Source organism: Apteryx mantelli, chromosome 5, assembly GCF_036417845.1.
Source record: "Apteryx mantelli isolate bAptMan1 chromosome 5, bAptMan1.hap1, whole genome shotgun sequence".
In the NCBI taxonomy this organism is placed as follows: domain Eukaryota; kingdom Metazoa; phylum Chordata; class Aves; order Apterygiformes; family Apterygidae; genus Apteryx; species Apteryx mantelli.
This window is the reverse complement of record NC_089982.1, coordinates 81,037,935-81,056,852: the sequence shown is the minus strand read 5'-3', so window position 1 is coordinate 81,056,852 and position 18,918 is coordinate 81,037,935. Positions and strand designations below refer to the sequence as shown.

General features: G+C 46.5%; 1 protein-coding gene across 1 annotated transcript in view; it reads left to right on the top strand.

The window, feature by feature from the left end:
• Positions 1-18,918, top strand: part of REEP1 (receptor accessory protein 1) — a 69,902-nt gene that overhangs the window by 18,816 nt on the left and 32,168 nt on the right. Inside the window, exons 2-5 of the mRNA XM_067298363.1 lie at positions 7,197-7,269; positions 10,474-10,550; positions 12,373-12,493; positions 14,135-14,248. Of these exons, the coding sequence (XP_067154464.1) occupies positions 7,197-7,269; positions 10,474-10,550; positions 12,373-12,493; positions 14,135-14,248 (385 nt within the window). The remainder of the gene's footprint in view (positions 1-7,196; positions 7,270-10,473; positions 10,551-12,372; positions 12,494-14,134; positions 14,249-18,918) is intronic.

The window sequence follows — 18,918 nt, the reverse complement described above, 5'->3', positions numbered from 1 at the left end:
GGAGCAGCAGTGGCACGAATGCCTCCGATGAGGCCCATGAAACGCTATCTCTCGCAGGCAGCTGCTGAGAGCCTCACGACGTGTGCCAGGCACAGCGTTCCTGCCAGCCCGCAGCTCCTCACCTCGCGCAACGGTCAGGAGTCCCACACCAGCACTACAGGTTCTCCACACAGACCCTTCCTGCAAAGTGTTGCCTCGGTGGCAAACTGATTCCCCTTGCTCATCAGCAGCCCTTCTTCACTGGGCCAAGCGGCTCTACTGAAAGCAGTGCAAAGCAGAACAGAGCAGCTTACTAAGCCATCTACCTGCAATAAATTCCCTTCCTAAAATAGCTGCAGAGCCTTGAAGTCTTTTTATAGCAGCTACACTGGCCTTTGCTGTTCTGAAAGACTGTAAAGAAAATCTTGTAGTGCTAACTTGTAGGTAAACTGATGCAATTCTGACCGAGTTTGAAGAGAGCCTGAAGCAATAGCTCTGGAAAGAGTGAGTTACGCGCTTAATCTCAGTTGGGCTTTAATATGAAACTCAAGGGTGTCAGTATAAATATCAACATTGCGAGCCACTTCAGTGCTGGTAGTTTTAGTAGAAACAGCCTTCAGGTGCATTATCTTACAATCCTAATATTTTGCAATGCTCTCGCTATTGTTATTTCAGTATTTTTGTCTGTAATAAGAAGTGGGGAGTGGGGAAAAGGAAAATCACATTTTCTTTCTTGAGATAAGTCACGGTGTGGGATCTTAAAGTGGGCAAATGTCACAGTTGCATGACAGGATTGGCCATTACTGGATCCTCCCTGTTCCAGCTGTCCCATATTTTCTGCAGGCAAGGTGTTGCTAACCTTTTTTTCTTATTGCAAGAGAGGCTCTCGGCCCCTCGAGTTGGGTTCACATTCCCTGGCCCCCCTGGAATGGCTCTGTGGGCCTGCTGTGGCCCGTGAATGTCCGTATCAAGTTAAAAGGTGGCAGGTGCTAAGTCAATGGTCAAGATGTAGAAGACTCAGTGGAGGTTGGGAGAGTGTAAAATGACTGCCATCAAGCACTGGGGGAGCAACTGCCTTCCAGTTAGTAGTTCCCTTGGGTGGCTTGCCCTGCATGTTGCAAAGGAAGCTGGGATTTTATCCAGGGGGAGTTATGCACTGAAAAAGGACATCACTGCATTGCTTGCTGCCAAAAAGGCAGATGAGCTTCCTTGTGCTCACTACAGTTGGAGGAACTGCTCTCCCCTGCTTGTCAGGGACCCTTGCAAGCCCTCCAGGCTAGCCGAGGCCACTTCCTCCACCAGTCTCCTTCTCTCATGTCTCTTCACCTGTTCATGCCTGGCTCTCCTCCAGTTCCTCTGTGAGGAGTGCCCTGGCCCTGAAAAAAAAGGTGGCGTCAACTGGAGGGAAAAATGTTCTGCTTTGAGAGGATCAAGACTGCTTAAATTAGAATCATCAAGGACAGCCCTTGCTCCAGCTATTTCTGCTGTAAGGACAGTTGGGTGTCCCTTTACTCGGCAGTTTCACCAAAAGGAGTGATTAGGTTTCACCAGCCGTTAGATTACAGTAGCCAAGTTGAAGTTTGTGGTTTGCTTCTCTCATATCCTGGCTGAGGGGACCTCCGTAGCGGCCTATAGTGAGAGAAGTCAGGAGTGAATCCGGATGGAAAGTGGAGTCATTTTGTGTTAGATGCTGAACTGTCTCGGGCCTGCTCTTTGTTTCCTCGACGCTGTGGGTGCGCGTGATGCTTCAGAAGCAGTTGTGAAGACAAGATCTCAGCAGCTAACCAGGTCATCAGCCATGGAGGTGGGGAGCAAAGAGACTTGCTGGGTGAATGAGGGGACTACACCTTGGTAGTACCCATGGAGGTGATGTGTGATTCTTGCCAAGTGCCATGGGTGCAGCCGCACAGCTCTGCTCAACCGCACTGTACCAACCCCACGTCGATATATTTGATTCCAGTTTCAAATGTAGTTTGAAATGGCCCACCGCTTTCCTCAGGGGACTGTTTTTCACTGAGACATAGTGCACCCTTGGCATTCCCGGTGCATATCAGGGTGCCAGTCTGGTGTTGCTGGGTATCCACGTCTCCTGGGGTAGAGGTGGCGGACATAGTGTCACCCTTGAAGGTGAAGGGCCGAGTTCCTGGCCACCCTGGAGCCACTTCGCAGTATCTATTCTGCTGCAAAGTGACCATGAAGAGTCTGTCTGAACCATCTCCCAGGGAATACCAGCCTGGAGCCTCTGCTCCTCTGCAGCTGGTGTTTCCTTCATGCCAGTCACTTCTTGGATATCAGGCATTTGGCCTGTAAAGTGACTCACATTAACCCTTTCCCTGACCTTGTGCTCTGCTTATTTTCACATTCACAGCTGTTAGATTTAAACTGGGAACCTTTGGTGCAAAGACAGTGCCGTTTATTTTTAATCTGTGGCACCGTGTGAACATTAATTAGGACTGATAATAAAGAACACAAACCTATTGGCACCCTTCTTGGCAGTCCCAGCTACGAACCCTGGCGTGGCGACAGCTCAGCTGCTGCTCAGCGCACAAGAAGTACATACTAGCCAGTGAACATGTTGAAGAAACCGAAATATTTCGGCAGTTCCTGAACGTATCCATCCATGCATTCGAGCAGAAGTTTGTCATCCTGACTGCTGTGTGCCGATGATACGGAAACATTAGTTATTTATGGGGAAAATAAAGGCTGTTCTCTTTGTGTTGTAGTACTGCAGTGCTCTAAATGGCTGCGCAGCCCAAGCAGCCAGGGGCGCGGATGGTGTGGCAGCTAGGTAAGCAGAACTCAAATGGCTTGGGATACGAACAGCACCACGCTGAGATAGTTGTAACGTTGGTTCCCGTCCAGAAAATATCTGCGTGGTTAAAAATGCTCATGAGAATGGACGTGCAGGTATTTCTGGAGGTTACTTCTGAGTCCTGGCCAGTGCTCCTGGGAATCACTGGGAATCTTTCCATTTATTTCAGTGGCCACTGTATTGAATGCGAGAGTTAATTTTACATGTAAATGGCCACAGGACCAGGGCCCTCAGGAGGAAAATAGCGTCACCAAAACGTCAGAACTCAAGATGTCACATGAAGCCTCCTAATTTCTGGTGCCAGCTCTGATGCTGATCCCCAGGCTATGATCTATATCCTATCAAGAGTATTGCTGCATCCCGGTTGTCCATGCTCTGTGATGGTCAGATCACTGTACTTGCAGTTCCGCTGAAGGAGCAGAAAGGACATAATGTCCAGGGCTAGCTGTGGCTGTGCAGATAAGTGGAGACAGAAAGTGGTTTGGTGATGGTGCAGCAGCCCCCCTGTAATATCCCAGAGACCACTGAAGAGAAGCCGACAGTTCAGTTGCTTTCAGTTGCTCCTGATAATCAGGAAACCCCATAGTGCAGGAAGCTCCATCCTTTCCCAGGTCATTTAGTGGTTAACTTGAATAACGCAAGCAAAAAACAACCTCCAAATCCAAATAATATAATTACATAAATAAATGCATTTAGTCAGCTCCGTGACATACCTTGAGGCAATGAGTAGCGCAGATTAACTCTTTGTGACAGAGAGGAGGTTTTTCCTTCTTTATGATTTTGCAGTAGGGATAGCTGCATTGTTTTTTCTATACTGTTTGGGTATTTTGTTGCTTCCCCGTTCTAACCTTGATTATTTGTCTTTGCTATAAAAGAAACAATTGCAGTATTTGCAGATGCTCTTATGGATCTCTTCCAGTGTCTTTCCACACACTTTCATTGCCCTTCTCCTTTCCCCTTCTGTTTCCGCTGTGTCCCTTTAGACAAAGAATGACCGGAAGTGCGCGTAGCAGTCCAGACTGGGCAATGCTGCTGAGGAGCGTAATAGGATTATAAGATTTTCGGTATTAATCCTTATCCCACTCTTTAGTCAGACTAACCTTTTGCTTAGACTTTTGCCTCCTGTTGCACAGTTAGCTGACTCTTCACTGATTTCTTTACAGCAGCTATTTTGTCCTCTTTCAAGGCAGTTACGATTGATGCAGAGCTCCAGCATGGAGCAGGGGAAGAATCACTAGGCTGTTGTGGTTATTAGTTTAGTGCTGCAAGTGAACTAGTCCTAACTCACCGGTGAATATCACTAGCTCCTTGCCTTTCCCTGTCCCCTGAGGGCCCAGACTGTAGAGACACATCTCTGAAGCTTTAAATGTAGCAACTACTGCACTGAGCTTTGGGGGTCCCTGGTTTGTTGATCAAGACGTCTGCTTCTGCTTTTGCACAGAGGGTAAAAGAGCTAAGGCTTCCCAGGACACATAGATCACCCTAAAGGAGATTTGAGAGCTGGAGATGGGTGGGATGGGTGGGGAGCGGGGCTTGACACTGTATTTTTAGCCTAAGGAAATGAGGCTTAAGCAGTCTGTCTTTCCTCTTCTTACCACTTTTGGATCTACAAAGCAGTTTCAGCCAAACTAGATGGGTCAGAGGGGTCTCAAATACTAAGTTTCTATACTGTTCATAAAAATCAGCTGCTGGATCAGAGCGTGTTTCATAGCGGTGTCTGCCAGGTAAAAGCTGCACTGTAGACTCCATAGGTAGCTCATCAATTTGGCTTTCCAGCTGACGGGCAACCAGACAGGCAGCCAACGCGCGTATCATAGAAAAAAATCATAGCACGTGTGGTTTCCAGTTCAGAGCATTGTCCAGGAGGGATATGGCAATGGTCTGGGTGTAGGATGGAGGACAGCAGGAACCAAAGATAACCTTGATTACACAGGAAACTTAGATGAGGGAAAATAAAGAGGTATTGTCTTCAGCAGGGAAGAGGAATGGAGGGAAGAGATGGAGAAATGCCGAAATTCCATAAATTGAATCAGCTATGCTCCTTAAGCCTGATTCAAAGCCCAGTGAAGATGGTAACCTCAACAGACTTTGGGACATACCCATGTGCAGGTGTTTGCCTCCATAACCTTGAGCATGCTTTACAGAAATGCGTAGATGGCTTTATCTTCATTTTGTAGGGTGTACCCAGAGGTTAAGTGACTCCAAACCACTCCACTAAGTTACAGCAGTGTCAAGGCTAGGACCCAACACCCCTTAAACCACTTTTCAGTCTGTTAAACCATAGCAGAAGTAAATGTCCATATATGCAGACAACGCATTAAAAGGCAAAATCAGCGAAACTCTCCAACTCCCATTTGGGCAGAGCGCATCGGCTTAGTAACTGTCCCTGGCTCTGCATAAGCAAACGTATTGTGGGATTTCCTTCCCTCGCAGGAATTTTTTCAAGTGTTTACTGTCCGTCATTAGCTCTGTCTTAGTGATCCTGTAAACTTGTTTGCTTCTTCAGGATCCAGTTACTTTTTGTTATCAGCATAAACTGAGGAAGTGAGTATCAATCATCCAGTGATTACTTGCAGGAAATAAAAGCATGAGATAGCAGCCTGCCTGGGCTGAGGAGGAAGGACAGAAACGTGGTACTTTTTATAAGCAGAGCCAAAAATATTATTCGCTTGCCTGGTTGTTTTGCTGAATAGTGTGGAGCTTTCTGTCTTTTGTGAGCATTATCTTCTTTGGATTAAGTCCTGCTGCCGTTGAACTCAGGGGGGAATATTTGTTATTAGCTTCACTGAGAACAGGATCAAACCATTGTCTGTGGGGTTTTTCTTGCCTTAAACAGTGTTGCTGCTTGCTAAGATATTGCAAGGAAAAACAAAGTGTTTGGTTTCCCAGACTCTTCTTTCTGAGCATTTGTGTCTAATCCCTGCATATAGCACAGCCCCAGTGGGTGAAATAGGTTCAGAGCTGACAGTAAAGCTTTTTGAAGCCAGTGTGTAGCCTCTGTAAAATACTGCATCTTCTCACTCAGTAGTTGCTTTTCTGAAATCTGCATTGTGCTTCAGGTTTTGCTAAGCTATGCTACAGCAACCATGATGAATAGTGGCCAAATCATCTTCGGTCGCTGCTTTGGAAATCAAGATGTGCGCTGGCTCATTCCCTTCTTTCGCAAATACCTTCTTGGGCTATGAGAAGCTCAATGGTGCAGTGTATCCCAGGATGTAAATTTTTAATGCCTTACGCACGTAATGGACTCAACTGTAATTATGAGTCCCATGGCACACAAACACTACGGGCAGAGTGGAAAAGGCAACCGCAGGTCCATGTGGCTTCGCAATTAGGGACTGAAACATTGATCGTTTCCATTCCCGAGAGCAATGGAAACAGCTTGGTGAATTTGAAGCAAAATATCCAACGGGAAGAGGGATGTTTGCAAGGCAATAAACATTCCCCCGCAATGTTTTGAGTTCAGACTTTGCAGCATCATCCTGCATTGAACAAAACTGACTGAAGCCTGGGCAGAGCAAAGTGGTTTTGACAAGCCTGTGCCCAGGTCCAGAATAATCGAAGTGAATAAGCAGCTAGGCAGTGATGCAGAGAGGAGTCGTTATAAAAAATTACCAGCTTTTTTCCTCTGTGGTGCTATTTTCAACATCCGGATCCTTATTTCTTTTTTTATAGAAAAGCTTGAACCTGACGGCATCCCTTGCAGACTTGAAGCTGAAAGGAAGCTGTCTGAAAGAACAGTAGGAGATTTGGGATTTTTAGGGTGAATCCTGTTGCTGTATCTTGGTGGGCAAATTCCTCCTTCTGTGGAAAGCCCAAACGGACTTCACAGAACAGTGCAGGGCTCTTCCCTTTAACAGGTTTAATGTAGGGTAAAGCCTCACATTCAAACCAAGGGCCAGTATAACCTGGGTGCTGTTTTGTCCTCTTCAGCTTTTCCAGCATTTTGAACAGAGATGGAAGGAATTTCAGATAAATGGTTCTCGTTTTGCCCTGTCTCTGGAAGCGATGCTCCTATATTCGTGGTGTCACAGTAGATTATTTTAAAATCAGATTTTTCATTTCCTTTTAAGCATGGTGGTCTTATTTTTGTGTGTTATGTGACAGCCCTCTTAGGTCAATATCTATTAAATGTGATGTGGCCTTGTAAATTAGAGCCATGGAAACCATTCCGAAAGGGGAAGATGGTTTGGATGCCTGCTCTTCGTTCATATCACTGGCAACAATTTCTTTGAATTCAGTGATGTGAAATCAGTCATATACTGTACTTAGTTCACTACAGCTTAAATCAGATCTCAACATTTTTTATTAGTGCAAGAAATGTGTTTAACAGAAGGGAAGAAAATCTTCCTCTGTGACAGGAAATCAATTTAATCCATTTGCCATTTGTTTGTTTCTTTTTCAGGCTGATATTTGGCACTCTTTACCCTGCATATTATTCTTACAAAGCCGTGAAATCAAAGGACATCAAAGAATATGTGAGTAATGAGGTCGGTGACTGTGCCGCGGGGTTCGTTTTCTAAGATTGCTCCTCACCACATTGTAAAGATGTCAGCTGTGTTCTGGGAAGGCTCATAAACCAGGGCAAGGGGAAGTCTGGCCTGAAGGCTGCCTGGTTGATTGCTAGGCAGAAGGCTCAAACTGGGAGACTTGGGTTTCTGCTCCTGGCTCTCCATGGCATTGATGTGTTCTTTGACAAATGCATGCTCTTCCTCTGGTGGTGCGAGCCACATGCAGCTGACTTAAAAGGTGTTTGCCATCCAGAGCTTTGCGTGTTTTCCTTTGTTTCTGAAGAGTGGCATAAATCAAAGCCGCTTCAAAAAGCCCTGAAGCTTTAGCTGCGTGTTCAAAAGAAGGATCAGAAGAAGCAACTCGAAGCGTATATGACTGGATCCTGAGACACAAATATCTTTCCTTGTGGACTGACCTATTTAGAGACAGGTCTGGTGACTGGGTTTGCTGTCTTGGCCTTCTGCTGAAAAATTTTCCCTCGGCCCCAGTTTCTAAAGGCAGATGTGCCATTAGGGAAAGTGAAATGTGGGAGAATCAATACCACTTGGGCCCCGTTGGGGTCCTATGGGATTTGCAGTGCCCTTCACAATCTCAGCTCTTTGTTAACTTTGCTGAACCCGGCTCTGCCTCCAGATCCTGACTCCTCAATCCTCTCAAGATCTCAGGGATAATGAGCCCATTTTCTCCTCTGGGTAACGGCTTAGATGGCTATCCCGTTAAGTCCTTAGTGCAAACTCAAAGTGTGACTCAGAGTGGCTGTTAAGATTTTTCCAGTCTATCGTTGCCCTCCTTCAGATCATGGTTTGGGATATTTTGAGAGTTGTGTTACCCAACACACCAGATACTTGAGGAAAAATGTCCTTGCAGCCCTTGCACAAGCTGTACTTCTCAAAATTGGTGTGTCCCCTGCTTGGAAGTGCTGATGCTTGTGCTAGCATCCCCAAGCAGTGTCTACTGCTGATACTTAACCTTTTCATAGTCCCTTTCTGCAAAATTTTCCATTGAAGAGTCCCCTTCCTGTTGGAAATTCAATTGCAAAAGAGGAACTTGCATCAGATTTATGGGGTCATGACCCTAATTTGGGAATAGCGGATCTAAGACCTTGTCTGTACCTGAAACTGGTTTTCAGTTTAATACATCAGTTGTGGAGATCCATTGGCTAGAGGTCTGATTTAAAAAAAAAAAAAGAAAGAAAAAATTAACACTGACAGAATACAAACCTTCATGCAGGTGTACCTGTACTAGTCTGAACTTAAATCTCTGCAGTTTATATTTATTCTGTTTGGTAACAGTCATTTGGATACATGGTGTTTTAGGCTGATCTAAGCCCCACCACACTAGATTTTGGGTCGTGTTTAAAAGTTTTGCTGGCAGCAGTGTCTGGCAGAGCCGTGCTGGCAGTGAGACTTTAAAGGAGTCAGTTATGTAAAAAGTCTGGCAGAAGCTGCCCTGGGAAGACATTTTTCGCAGGCGTTTGGCAGTGTAACTGCTGTAACCCAATATCAATGTCAGGGGAGCAGGTACACAGCTGGGTGACAGGTGCTCAGGGACGAACTGCAGCACTTGTAGTCAGATGGAGAGACGCTGCAGGTACTGGCTCCACCGCTGCCGTCAGGAGAGATGCTGGAGCAAGAGCTGGTGAGATCCAGACGTGTTGTCTCCTCCATCATCCTTCTCCAGAGCAACGCCTGGTAGAGGTGTCCCTCTTGTACTGCCCTCTTTGCAGCCTTCTCTCGTTCTGTTGTAATCATCCCAGCCTCGGTTAACATGATCCAATATTCTAGTTCAGACAAGGCCTAAAACTCTGATGGCTTTTCATGGATTTTACTTCATTAAGCTTTATAATATTCCGGCAAAGCTGCTTAGGGATGCAGGGTACATTTCTGTCATTAAGCAGTTATTTTTTCCAGACAGGAATGGCTTTTTTTATCAAATTGGAATTTTCCATAGGAACCTCCATTTTCAAATAGAACCATCAATTTTCTGTTAAATTAATAACTGTTGCCTTGCCGTCACTTTTCCTTTAGAGATACTGATCCTTAAAGCTTTTTTTGAACTTTCAGTTTTACAGTTTTTCAATGGAAAAAAATTATTGCGAGAGAATAAAATGCTTCTCTCTCATCTCCAGTATTTGGAAATTGCTACACACGTCAGCTCTGTGGTGATAGTGCAGCAGAAGAGGAGCACCACACCACTTAATAAAAATTAGTGGAAGTGCAGGTGGTATATGGTGGATAAGCTGTTTCCTTCCAGACCAAGAAGAACCAATACTCCATACCTCAGTATAATTTAGGCCCTGCCTTTAAATGCCATTTACTGCTCAGTAGCAAAAAAACCCCCAGACTCTTGAATTACTCAAGACTCTGCAGTTTCTCTGACCAAGTCACAGTCCCTAAAGACTCTTTCCTTGTCTGTCACTGTCACCATAGAGGAGAGCCCCCCCCCCAAATCACCCACTGCAGAGTCCATCCGGTGGTGTTACTGTAGCTGAACGCAGTGACAGCACAGTATGTGCTTTCACCGCAAATGTGAGGTAAATGCTCAAGCTTAAGCCCTAGGTAAAGAGATTTAAGCTATTGCACTTGCCTTATCAGTGCAATGGGTCTAAAGGTACGTATGCGAGTAGGTACCATGGATCAACCGATACATATTAATTCAGTAACTTATGATAAGTTGATTTTGTGTGTGACCCCTGGATCATGGGATGGGCAGATAACTCTTTATTTTTTCTTGGCTGCTTTTTCCTGTCTGTGGATATTATATAAGTAATTGTATTTTGTCATAATTGCAATTTGGCCCACACCCTAATACTAGCCTTTGGTATTAAGATGTGCCAAATGAGATTTTTAATGACCTGTGACAGTGGTAGCCCTCATCTGGCCAGTGGAGCTTCCTCTATGGGATCAGCAAGTCAGAATGTTCTGCCTTTTTGTGAGACCAATCCGAAGGGCCAAATTCTTCCTTCCCAATGGCTTGCATGGAAATCTGATGAGTCTTTCGTGCTGAGGTGGGAGAAGCCCTGGCATCATATTCAAGTCCTTAGTAATTATAAATATATGGGGGAAAAAAATGACCCTCTCTTCTGTGAGGGATCCCTCTGCATTTGTGCCTTTAAGAGATGGTTTGAGACCCTCTGGAAAAATGATACAACTACTGCTTTCTTTTGTCAGGTCAAATGGATGATGTACTGGATCATATTCGCGCTCTTCACAACAGCAGAGACGTTCACGGATATCTTTCTTTGCTGGTGAGCATCAGATGGGAGAGGGTCTTTGGAATGAGATGGAAAGAAAATGAAAATGTTTATAAGGAAAAGAGGGGTACAGGGGTGCATTGCCTTCTGAACACAGACTGAACAGCTTCAGGAGCATAGAAGTATTTTGTCTGGAGGATCTGTGCTTCCTTTCTTAGTGTTGTCATATGAAAAGGAAGGAAGAGGATGAAACAGCTCAGAGATTATTGAGAAATCATTACAGGAGGCTCTGTCCCCTGCCTGTAGGAAATAGGACTCTGTCAGAGGCGCAGCTGATAACCGAGTTGGATGCTTCCAGAAATCATCACAGAAAAAACAGTAGCTTTAGCTTCAGGCACAGATCTGGGCTTACCTAATTGTGTCCTGCAATAAATACACAGAATCTGTGAATCAGGCAGAAAGAGCGCTGCAGCACAGGCTTTGTCTCTAGGCTGCTGCATGGGTTGTTGTTGTTCCTGAGATGTTTCCCAGGTCCTTTCCTGGGTAGACTGAGTTGATGGTTGATGGAGGACAATGACAATCTGTGCTGATGGGGGCTCACTGGTGCCAGCCAAAGGTTTCTTGGTAACATTTGTCAGGATCAGAGCACAAAAATGCCCAATAATCAGATTCAGAGCCTTAAATTTAGATGCTCAAGTCTGGAAATGTTGGTTGCCCTTTTAGTAAGGCCTCTTCCAAGCTAGTGGAAACTGGTGAGATCAGTAGGTTTCAGGTTCGGGTCAATGGGTTTTAACTGTAGTGCCTGTCCCTCACCTAAAGCCTGTCCCTGCACAGCACTGAGTACCTGTAGCAAGTCCTCCAAAAAAAGGGAATCAGGGGTATTGGCACCATGTCAAATCTGGTGCAAAAGGAGATAATGGGCGTTATTGTCTCTTTATCTAGTCTGCACCCAGACCTACCTCCACTGTGATCATCTGGGACTTTGTTGTTTGGAGGAGGTTTTGCATGGGTCTCTGGAGGAATGGCAGAGGGCTTGTCCAGCCTGTGAAACAGAGTATGCTGTAGGGATCCTTGGTCGAATAGAAGCCCAAACTAGCAAATCCATGCTCAGAGCAGAGCCACAGAGACCCACTGGGTCAGACCTGGCTGCTGTATGGCCTATCTGGCTCAGTGACAGGGCTGCGTTAGCATGGTCCAGCTGGGCTGGTGTGCAACCATCACAGGGTCTCCCTCACCCCTGCCTCCAAAGGGTACCAGCACTGTGCTTAGGCTTTGTCCTCCAGAAGGGGTCTAAATAATCTAATCTCGAGAAGTCCCTGACCTGTTGTGATAATGGGAGCATGTTCCTTTCCTAGTTAGAGTTAGTGCCCTGCTTATTTTGCCACACTACCTGAAAGCTGCCTTTTGGATATGCACCTTTATACTGCATGTTGCTTGGACAGCAAAGGGCCCTTGTATTTCAGTTTTAGTCAGATAAATGTTATCTTAAATGCAGAAAGACAGAGGGATGAAAGGTGCATAAATAAATTGCTGGAGCACTCATTTCCTGGGCTGGTTTTTGCTGCCTCCCAATGACTGGGGATGCTATGAAGGCAGCATCTGTGCTCTCTGCGTGGAGACAGCTCCTCTTATCACGCAGCAGGGTCTCTTCCAGCCCATTAACTAATGGCCCTAATACCTGAGTAAAGGGAAGATTTACCCACATGTCTAGCTGAGATGCGTGCAAAGGTGACTAAATGTGTGTTGATCCTTGGATTCTCTGGTAAGTAAAACCTGCCCTAAGCTAAGAACTGGCCAGTCCCCTCCTGTGCTGAGCATCCCTAATCAGAACAGTGGTTACTTTGGGAGTGGGCATTAACAGCTCTTTTTCTTCTAGGTTTCCATTCTACTATGAACTCAAAATAGCTTTTGTAGCTTGGCTGCTCTCTCCATACACAAAAGGCTCCAGCCTCCTGTACAGAAAATTTGTTCACCCAACACTGTCTTCAAAAGAAAAGGTAATCACAGGTGCCCAGGCTCTCTCTGGGTGAAGCAGATCTACAGTGTGTTTGCTCCAGTCTCTGTATCACTCATTTTCATTGAAGGACTGGGAGTTGCTGATTCTCTTCCTCTGCCATTTTACCATCTCTTTTTTGTTGGTGTTTTTGTTCTTTGTCTGTGGCTGTTGTGTTTTTAAATACTGGCATCTGTTCAGCTCACTGACACGTATTAGCTCATCTCTGTGCACTTGAGAATTTAGGAGGGAGGAGAGTAAAAATACCTCCTGAGTGGCTTTGCACATACTTGTTGAATATAGCTGAAGTGCTGTGTTGTGGCTGGATATGATCAGAGCAACAGGGTCTGGCAGCCAGGACTTCTTAACTTTGTACCCAGCTCTACATAATACGTGTTGTGCAGCTATGAGACTAGTCTATCCTGTCTGTGAAAGGGGCTTAGGAAGCACTTGCCTGGCTGGGAGAGTTATAGCGCCTAACATAAAACTTGTGAAGCATGTTGAAGTCCTGGTTTGAGAAATGTCTCGCTGTTCACTTCAGAGGGAACATTGCAGCCTGGATCGTTTGCCTGCCTCGGGGACTGCAGTGGCTGTGAATGGGACATTGTCAGGCAGATCCATTTGGCTCTTCTGAACGCATGGGCCAAGAACAGCTATTAGCCAAGTATCAACATGCAAACTGTTAAGAAGCAAATAACTGTTTCCCACAGTGGCAGCTGTGGAAGTGAAAGATTTCTGTTTAGCCATAGACAGTGAATGAACAGTTGTGTCTCAGTCTTGTTCCAGAAGGACAGTGGGGATTAGTCTCCTGTCTCTCTACTTCCTGGGAACTTCTGCTTAGGCTCCTCACAAGTGGTGCTTGTGCATTTTGGGGTGCCACCTGTCACCCATTAGGAAGAGGAAAGGAATCGCTAAACAGCCAGCAGCTTCTTGCAGCTTCCAGTCACTGCTAACCCAGCATACCCAATAGCTGAGCTCTGGAAGTCTCTGTCATCCATTATCATCCAAGCCCCTGTGTCTTGGGAGAGAGAGGGTGAGGGCAGGGACTTTCATAACCATTTCACTGTTTACTGAGCAGCATCTGAGTCCAGCACCACAGGACCTACCAATCCCATGGGCATGTTGAAGCCAAACACTGTGGTACTATGCAAAGATATCTCAGATACTTCTGAGACCACCAATCCTGGACCCAGGCCAGTAGAACTGCAGCTGCGCAGAACCATGCTGCATTTTTTTTTTAAACTAGGGAAAAGATCTAATTTGTCTTTAGACCCCACAGATTACAAATGGCTCTTGATGTATCTTGGTCCGTTCTGCCCAGGTGGATGTGGCTATATTGCTTCCAGGACCTCTTTGTGGTGTTGCACTGTGCAGGCGTATCCTCATGCTGGGGACCCAGTCATCCATTTATAGAATAAAGAACTCCTCAAGGCTGCAATGGAAGTTACTGCTCCTCACCAAACTTTTCTTCTTGCAAACGTTGGCTAGGAACTTCTCTCCAGTCAAATTGGGGAAATGGAGGGAGGTGTCTGTCTCCATGAGAGATGACCTGACTCTGCCAAGAGAGTGAGGCTGGGAGCACTCTGAACTTGTCCCTCTTGTGCTTTTTTTTTTTTGTTTTGTTTTGTTTTGTCTGCCATGACAGGAGATTGATGACTGCCTCGTCCAGGCAAAAGATCGGAGCTACGATGCCCTTGTGCACTTCGGGAAGCGAGGGCTGAACGTCGCGGCCACAGCAGCCGTCATGGCGGCTTCCAAGGTAACGGTGTGGGTCAGCAGGGTGACATTAGCATCTGGTCTGCATCCATCGCCAACAGCAGCCACAGTGTGGAGGGGGAGAGAATGGGGGTAAAGATTCTCTCACTGCTTTTGATCTTGCCTCCCAATCTCCCATTCATCAGCCACACAGGTGCCTCTTGGGATGAATACTGTGTAGAAGGCAGTAAATGTGGTGGGAAGTGAACTCTTTGAGATGGTAAATGCTGGATTAAGGCTAGGGTCTGCCTCAGACCTCTGTTGAAATTTATATATCCTATGTATCCTGTGTATATGTCCCATGAAGGATGCTGACTAACGTTAGGTGAACACAGTTAACGCCCTGGCTGAGGCGTGTTTTTTTGATCAGCAGCACCTGAGGTGAAGAGAAAGGCCATCTGTACTGCAGCTTGTTATAGCTGTGCTGAATTGTTGAGAACTCCTGAGGCTCTGGTGACCTCTAATTTGGGTACTGACAGAAAGCAGATGGGATCTGGAGAAGTTCCTGGAGGTTAGAAGTTCAGCTGCAAGGTTAACACATACCTGGTGTATACTTTACTGGAGGCACATGTATATACAAGTGAATGGGAAATGGCATTAGTTGCTTTTGGAGAATGACTAGATGTTGGAGGGATGGTCTCATGTGAGGAGGTATATCCTGTACTCTGTTCCTGGCTTACAGACAGAACCAAAAAATAGCTGGTATCTCTGTTCTTTGTTTGCATAAAAGCTGCATGCGCTTGATAACTGCGCTCTGTGGTCCTGCTCCCGGACAATGGATTACCATGATTGAGGGTAGATGTGCTTAGTGACCACGCTCTTGTGCTTTGCAGGGCAAAACTGGTAGAGAAGATAAGGCTTTCGTGCAAATACAGTGTCTTTTGCAAAAGGATAGTAGGAGCATATGGGCAAGATGGGTGCTGGTATTAGGAAAGACATATGAATGGGAATTTAAAGAATTGATTTTGCTCTGCCACATGCTTCTTTTATGACCTCAGGCACATCATTTAATCTCTCCTGGCCTTAGCCTCTGTAAAACTGAGTAATACATCCTTAGGTGGCCAAATATGTTAAGGTCTATAAAGCATGTTGAATGGAAGATATTATGGAAGTGGGGAGTCCCTGGGATGTGCCATGCAAAGGTGGGATGAAAGACCTGTGTCATGTTCTGAAGAGAAGTGAAGAATTTCCTCCCTTTCCCTGTGGCTCTCAGGCCTGGCTCAGACCATGGGCAGTTCAAACTCTGCTCTTGAACTGTTGCTTTTTCAGTGGGGAGGCTCTGCTAACCCAGGGACTGCTGGCTAACCCAAATCTGAAGTGAAATCTGGGATAGATGTGGAGCTAAGGCAAAGCTGTGTGTTATGTCCCCAAAGTCTCAGCATTTGTGATACCTCTGCGACACTGAGGCTTTCGCTGCTGCTCTGGAAGCATGAAGAAGTCGCACCACGGTCATAAGTTAGGCTTTGGGAATGCCTGTTTGCAGCACTCCCTTTGCTCCGAACGCCTTCCTACAATGCACCGCAGGCTCTCTGCGCTAGAGCCATTTGTAGGATGCAGGGAGAAACTGTGCATAAATCCTGAAGAAATTCTGATTCCTGCTTGGGTAGCCCCAGAATATGGGAAACCCAACAGTGGCCCCAACCCACAGTACCCACTTGTTCATCTCAGGACTGGAACAGTGTCTTTATCAGCTCTTTAGCCCGAATGAACAGTTAGCACCACTGTTCTTCCTACCGTTCTGCTTTCCAGTATGTTTCTTAAGAATCCCGCTCCCTTGAAATCCAGGTCCAGTGACAGCAGGAAGCGGGGCAGAAGAAAGGAGAGTCTTCAGGGTACAAGGAAGATACTGTGTTGCTTGAGTTAACGAAGCTCCCCATTCAGTGCTGGAAGAAAGCAATCCATGCTGTGACTTCTGTAGTACTGTTGTGTGGCGCATCTGCAGGCCTAACCTTAGAGACAGCGCTTAAAACAGCACTACCTGTAATGAACCAGAGGAGTGTTTCCTGTACACCATTTTGGAGACCCAGAAAGAGAAAGGAAGGGAATACTATTTTTCTTAGTGAGTAAAAGAGCTCACAAATGTGTTTCAGCAGTGCCTGAGCCAGCACAAGGGAAGGGGCAGAACTGCATGGTGAGCAGTATGACCAGAGGAAAGCAAAGCGAGATCTCTTCTGGTAGTGGGGAGCCATCGGATGAGATCTGCTGCTCACAGGACCTCACCCTTAATACATTTGCACCCTTCATGGTGTATTAGTCAGGAATGGTTGAAGTGGTTTCTGGCTCTCCCCTTCTCTAACTGAATTTGCCATCTTTTTGGCAGAGAGAGAGTTGAATGGCTGAGATTCACAGCCTGATGTGTTGCGGTACAGAAGTGCTGAGCTGGGATTACTCCAGTATCCCAGGATGTGAAGTGTGATGGGTCCGGTGTGGACATTGTGCCCATTTAGCTGTCCTTGCTGCAGAGGGAGCCATTTCCAAGAGAAGGGTGATACAGGCAGGTAGGGGTGGTAATAACAGCTTTTGTTGCCCCACTTTTCAACTGCTGTTAAATGTTTGTCAACACCCTTACATGCTACTTGAGAAAGAGGTATGACAGGGCTAGATTATCCCACATGAGAGAAGTTTAAATGACTAATTATCTGGAAAACACTTTGAGCTGACAGATGCCGAGCAAGACTGCTTTGTGGGGGCAGGAGGAGAGCACTCTTTGTAGGGCTTATTCTGGCTTTCTGAATGCCAAGGTTTAAAGGTATCTAGCTAGCATATGATAAGCATTGAGTGTAGATGAGAAAGTGAGCCCTGAACAGGTTCATTGGGTTACAGTCTTTAACTGGTCAGGTTAAAATTGGAGCCTGTAGAAGTGACCATATATTCAGGAGTATTGAGCACCTACAGCTCCCATGGAAAACATGGCTTTTACCAGCAAAAGGAAGTGAGGATCTGTCTGACTTCACTTGGATTAATGGGTGAGGAAAAGGTGCTTTGTTATTAAGAAATGGACCCCCAGACTTTGCAAATCAGCATCTTCTGCTGGCAAATAGCCAGCAAGATGCTGGGCTGAGAGTGTGCTCCTCACAGACCTGTTTTCAGAAATGAGCTTCAATCTGAAGGCTCTTGTACTTGGAGACATGTCTCCCACTGTGCGTAGCCCTGTCCTCTCCCAGTTCTCCAAGTTGTAACTGATCTTGTGCTCCCACAGTGGTCTGGATCCATCATAGTCTTTTGCCTTTGGCGATAAGATCTTTGGGCAAAGCCCATGTCTTTATTTTGTGTCTAGATCACTCGGCACAACGAGGCTGGCTCTCGGGTTGGGGTTTCTCCGTGACGCTACTTATGTATTTATCACAGGCCAAGATGCTGCAAGCTGAGCACAGACACACGCACCTTCGTTATCTCCGATCCCCTGGCCGTTTCCCCTTTCTGTTTTAAATAGCCTGTATTTTTAGCTAGCCAAGCACAGGCTTCTCTTTCCTGTCCCCTTCCTCCTGCTCCCCTCCCCTGTTGTGTTTTGTTTTGAAGCCACAGTTGTGCTAACACTGGCACAAACCTGTGCCAAATCATTTTACAGGCTGAGGAGCTGTCAGTGTCCCAAGTACCCTGGGCCTGCCCAGCTGGCTAGCTTGGGTGTTTTCTCTCTCTCAGGAGAGTCTATTTTTGATGCTCTCCAAGTGGAGACAGAGTGTCAGACATCTGGTTTTATTACCCCTGCTAGGTACTCAGCACGGCTCCTTTCCATGCCCCCAGCAGCCTATGTTCCCTTCCCAGGAGCCTAATCTCATTTGGGCCTCTGTAATCCTGTCCTCCCTGCTTGGTCATCCTGTCGCATGCTGTGACTTCAAGTGGGTCAGTGCTAAATGGTGGGATTAGATGACCAGCCAGTAAATCCTGCTGTTCTTTGCATGTTTTCAATTAGTTCCAGCTAGTTCAGCCCTTCCTGCTCCTGAGGGGTCCTAAGCACTGATCACCTTCTTCTTTCCAGCTCCCCTCAGAGGAGGAGAGGAAAAGCAGAAAAAGCCTTGGGAAATAAGCACCTCTCCTTTCTTCTGCTCTAGGAGAAGAAGTGGAGCAGCAGCAAGGCTGTTAGAGGCCCAGGTGTGGGGCTCTGACAGGGGGTGGGTGCAAGGTCCAGACCAGGCAGCAGAGCCATCAGACGGGGCCCTGGGCCTGCCAGTCCGGTTGCTAATGTGAACGGCGGCTAGGACAAGCGTGTGGCTGCAGAGAGGGAGGCACCAATTGCTGGGAAGCACCGCCAGCCTCCTCCAACACACCCGTGTGTGCTTCCTCGCTGGCACCACGCTCCAGCACTTGCTGTTCTGGCCTCCTCATCCTCCACCACTCCGTCTGTCACCCTGAGCTTCCTGCCTCCTTGCTCTGTCCCACATCCCCAGCTCTTCTACTCCCTCCTTCCCTTTCCCAGACCCTGCCCAGCCCTGCCATTCCCTCCCTCTGTCTCCCCAATGCTCCCATCACTGTTTTTTTGGTCTCTGCAGCTCTTTGGCCTCTCCCCCTCACTGATCCTCTCCATCAAGCTCCTGGGTTTCCTAGATCCTGCTCACATTTCCTTGTTCATCATCCTAGATAAACTATTTCTGCCAAATAGGTCAATGCCCTCTCCTCCCAGACAAATATTTCTTCCAACTATTTAACCATCCCCAAAGTGCCACTTTAACCGTT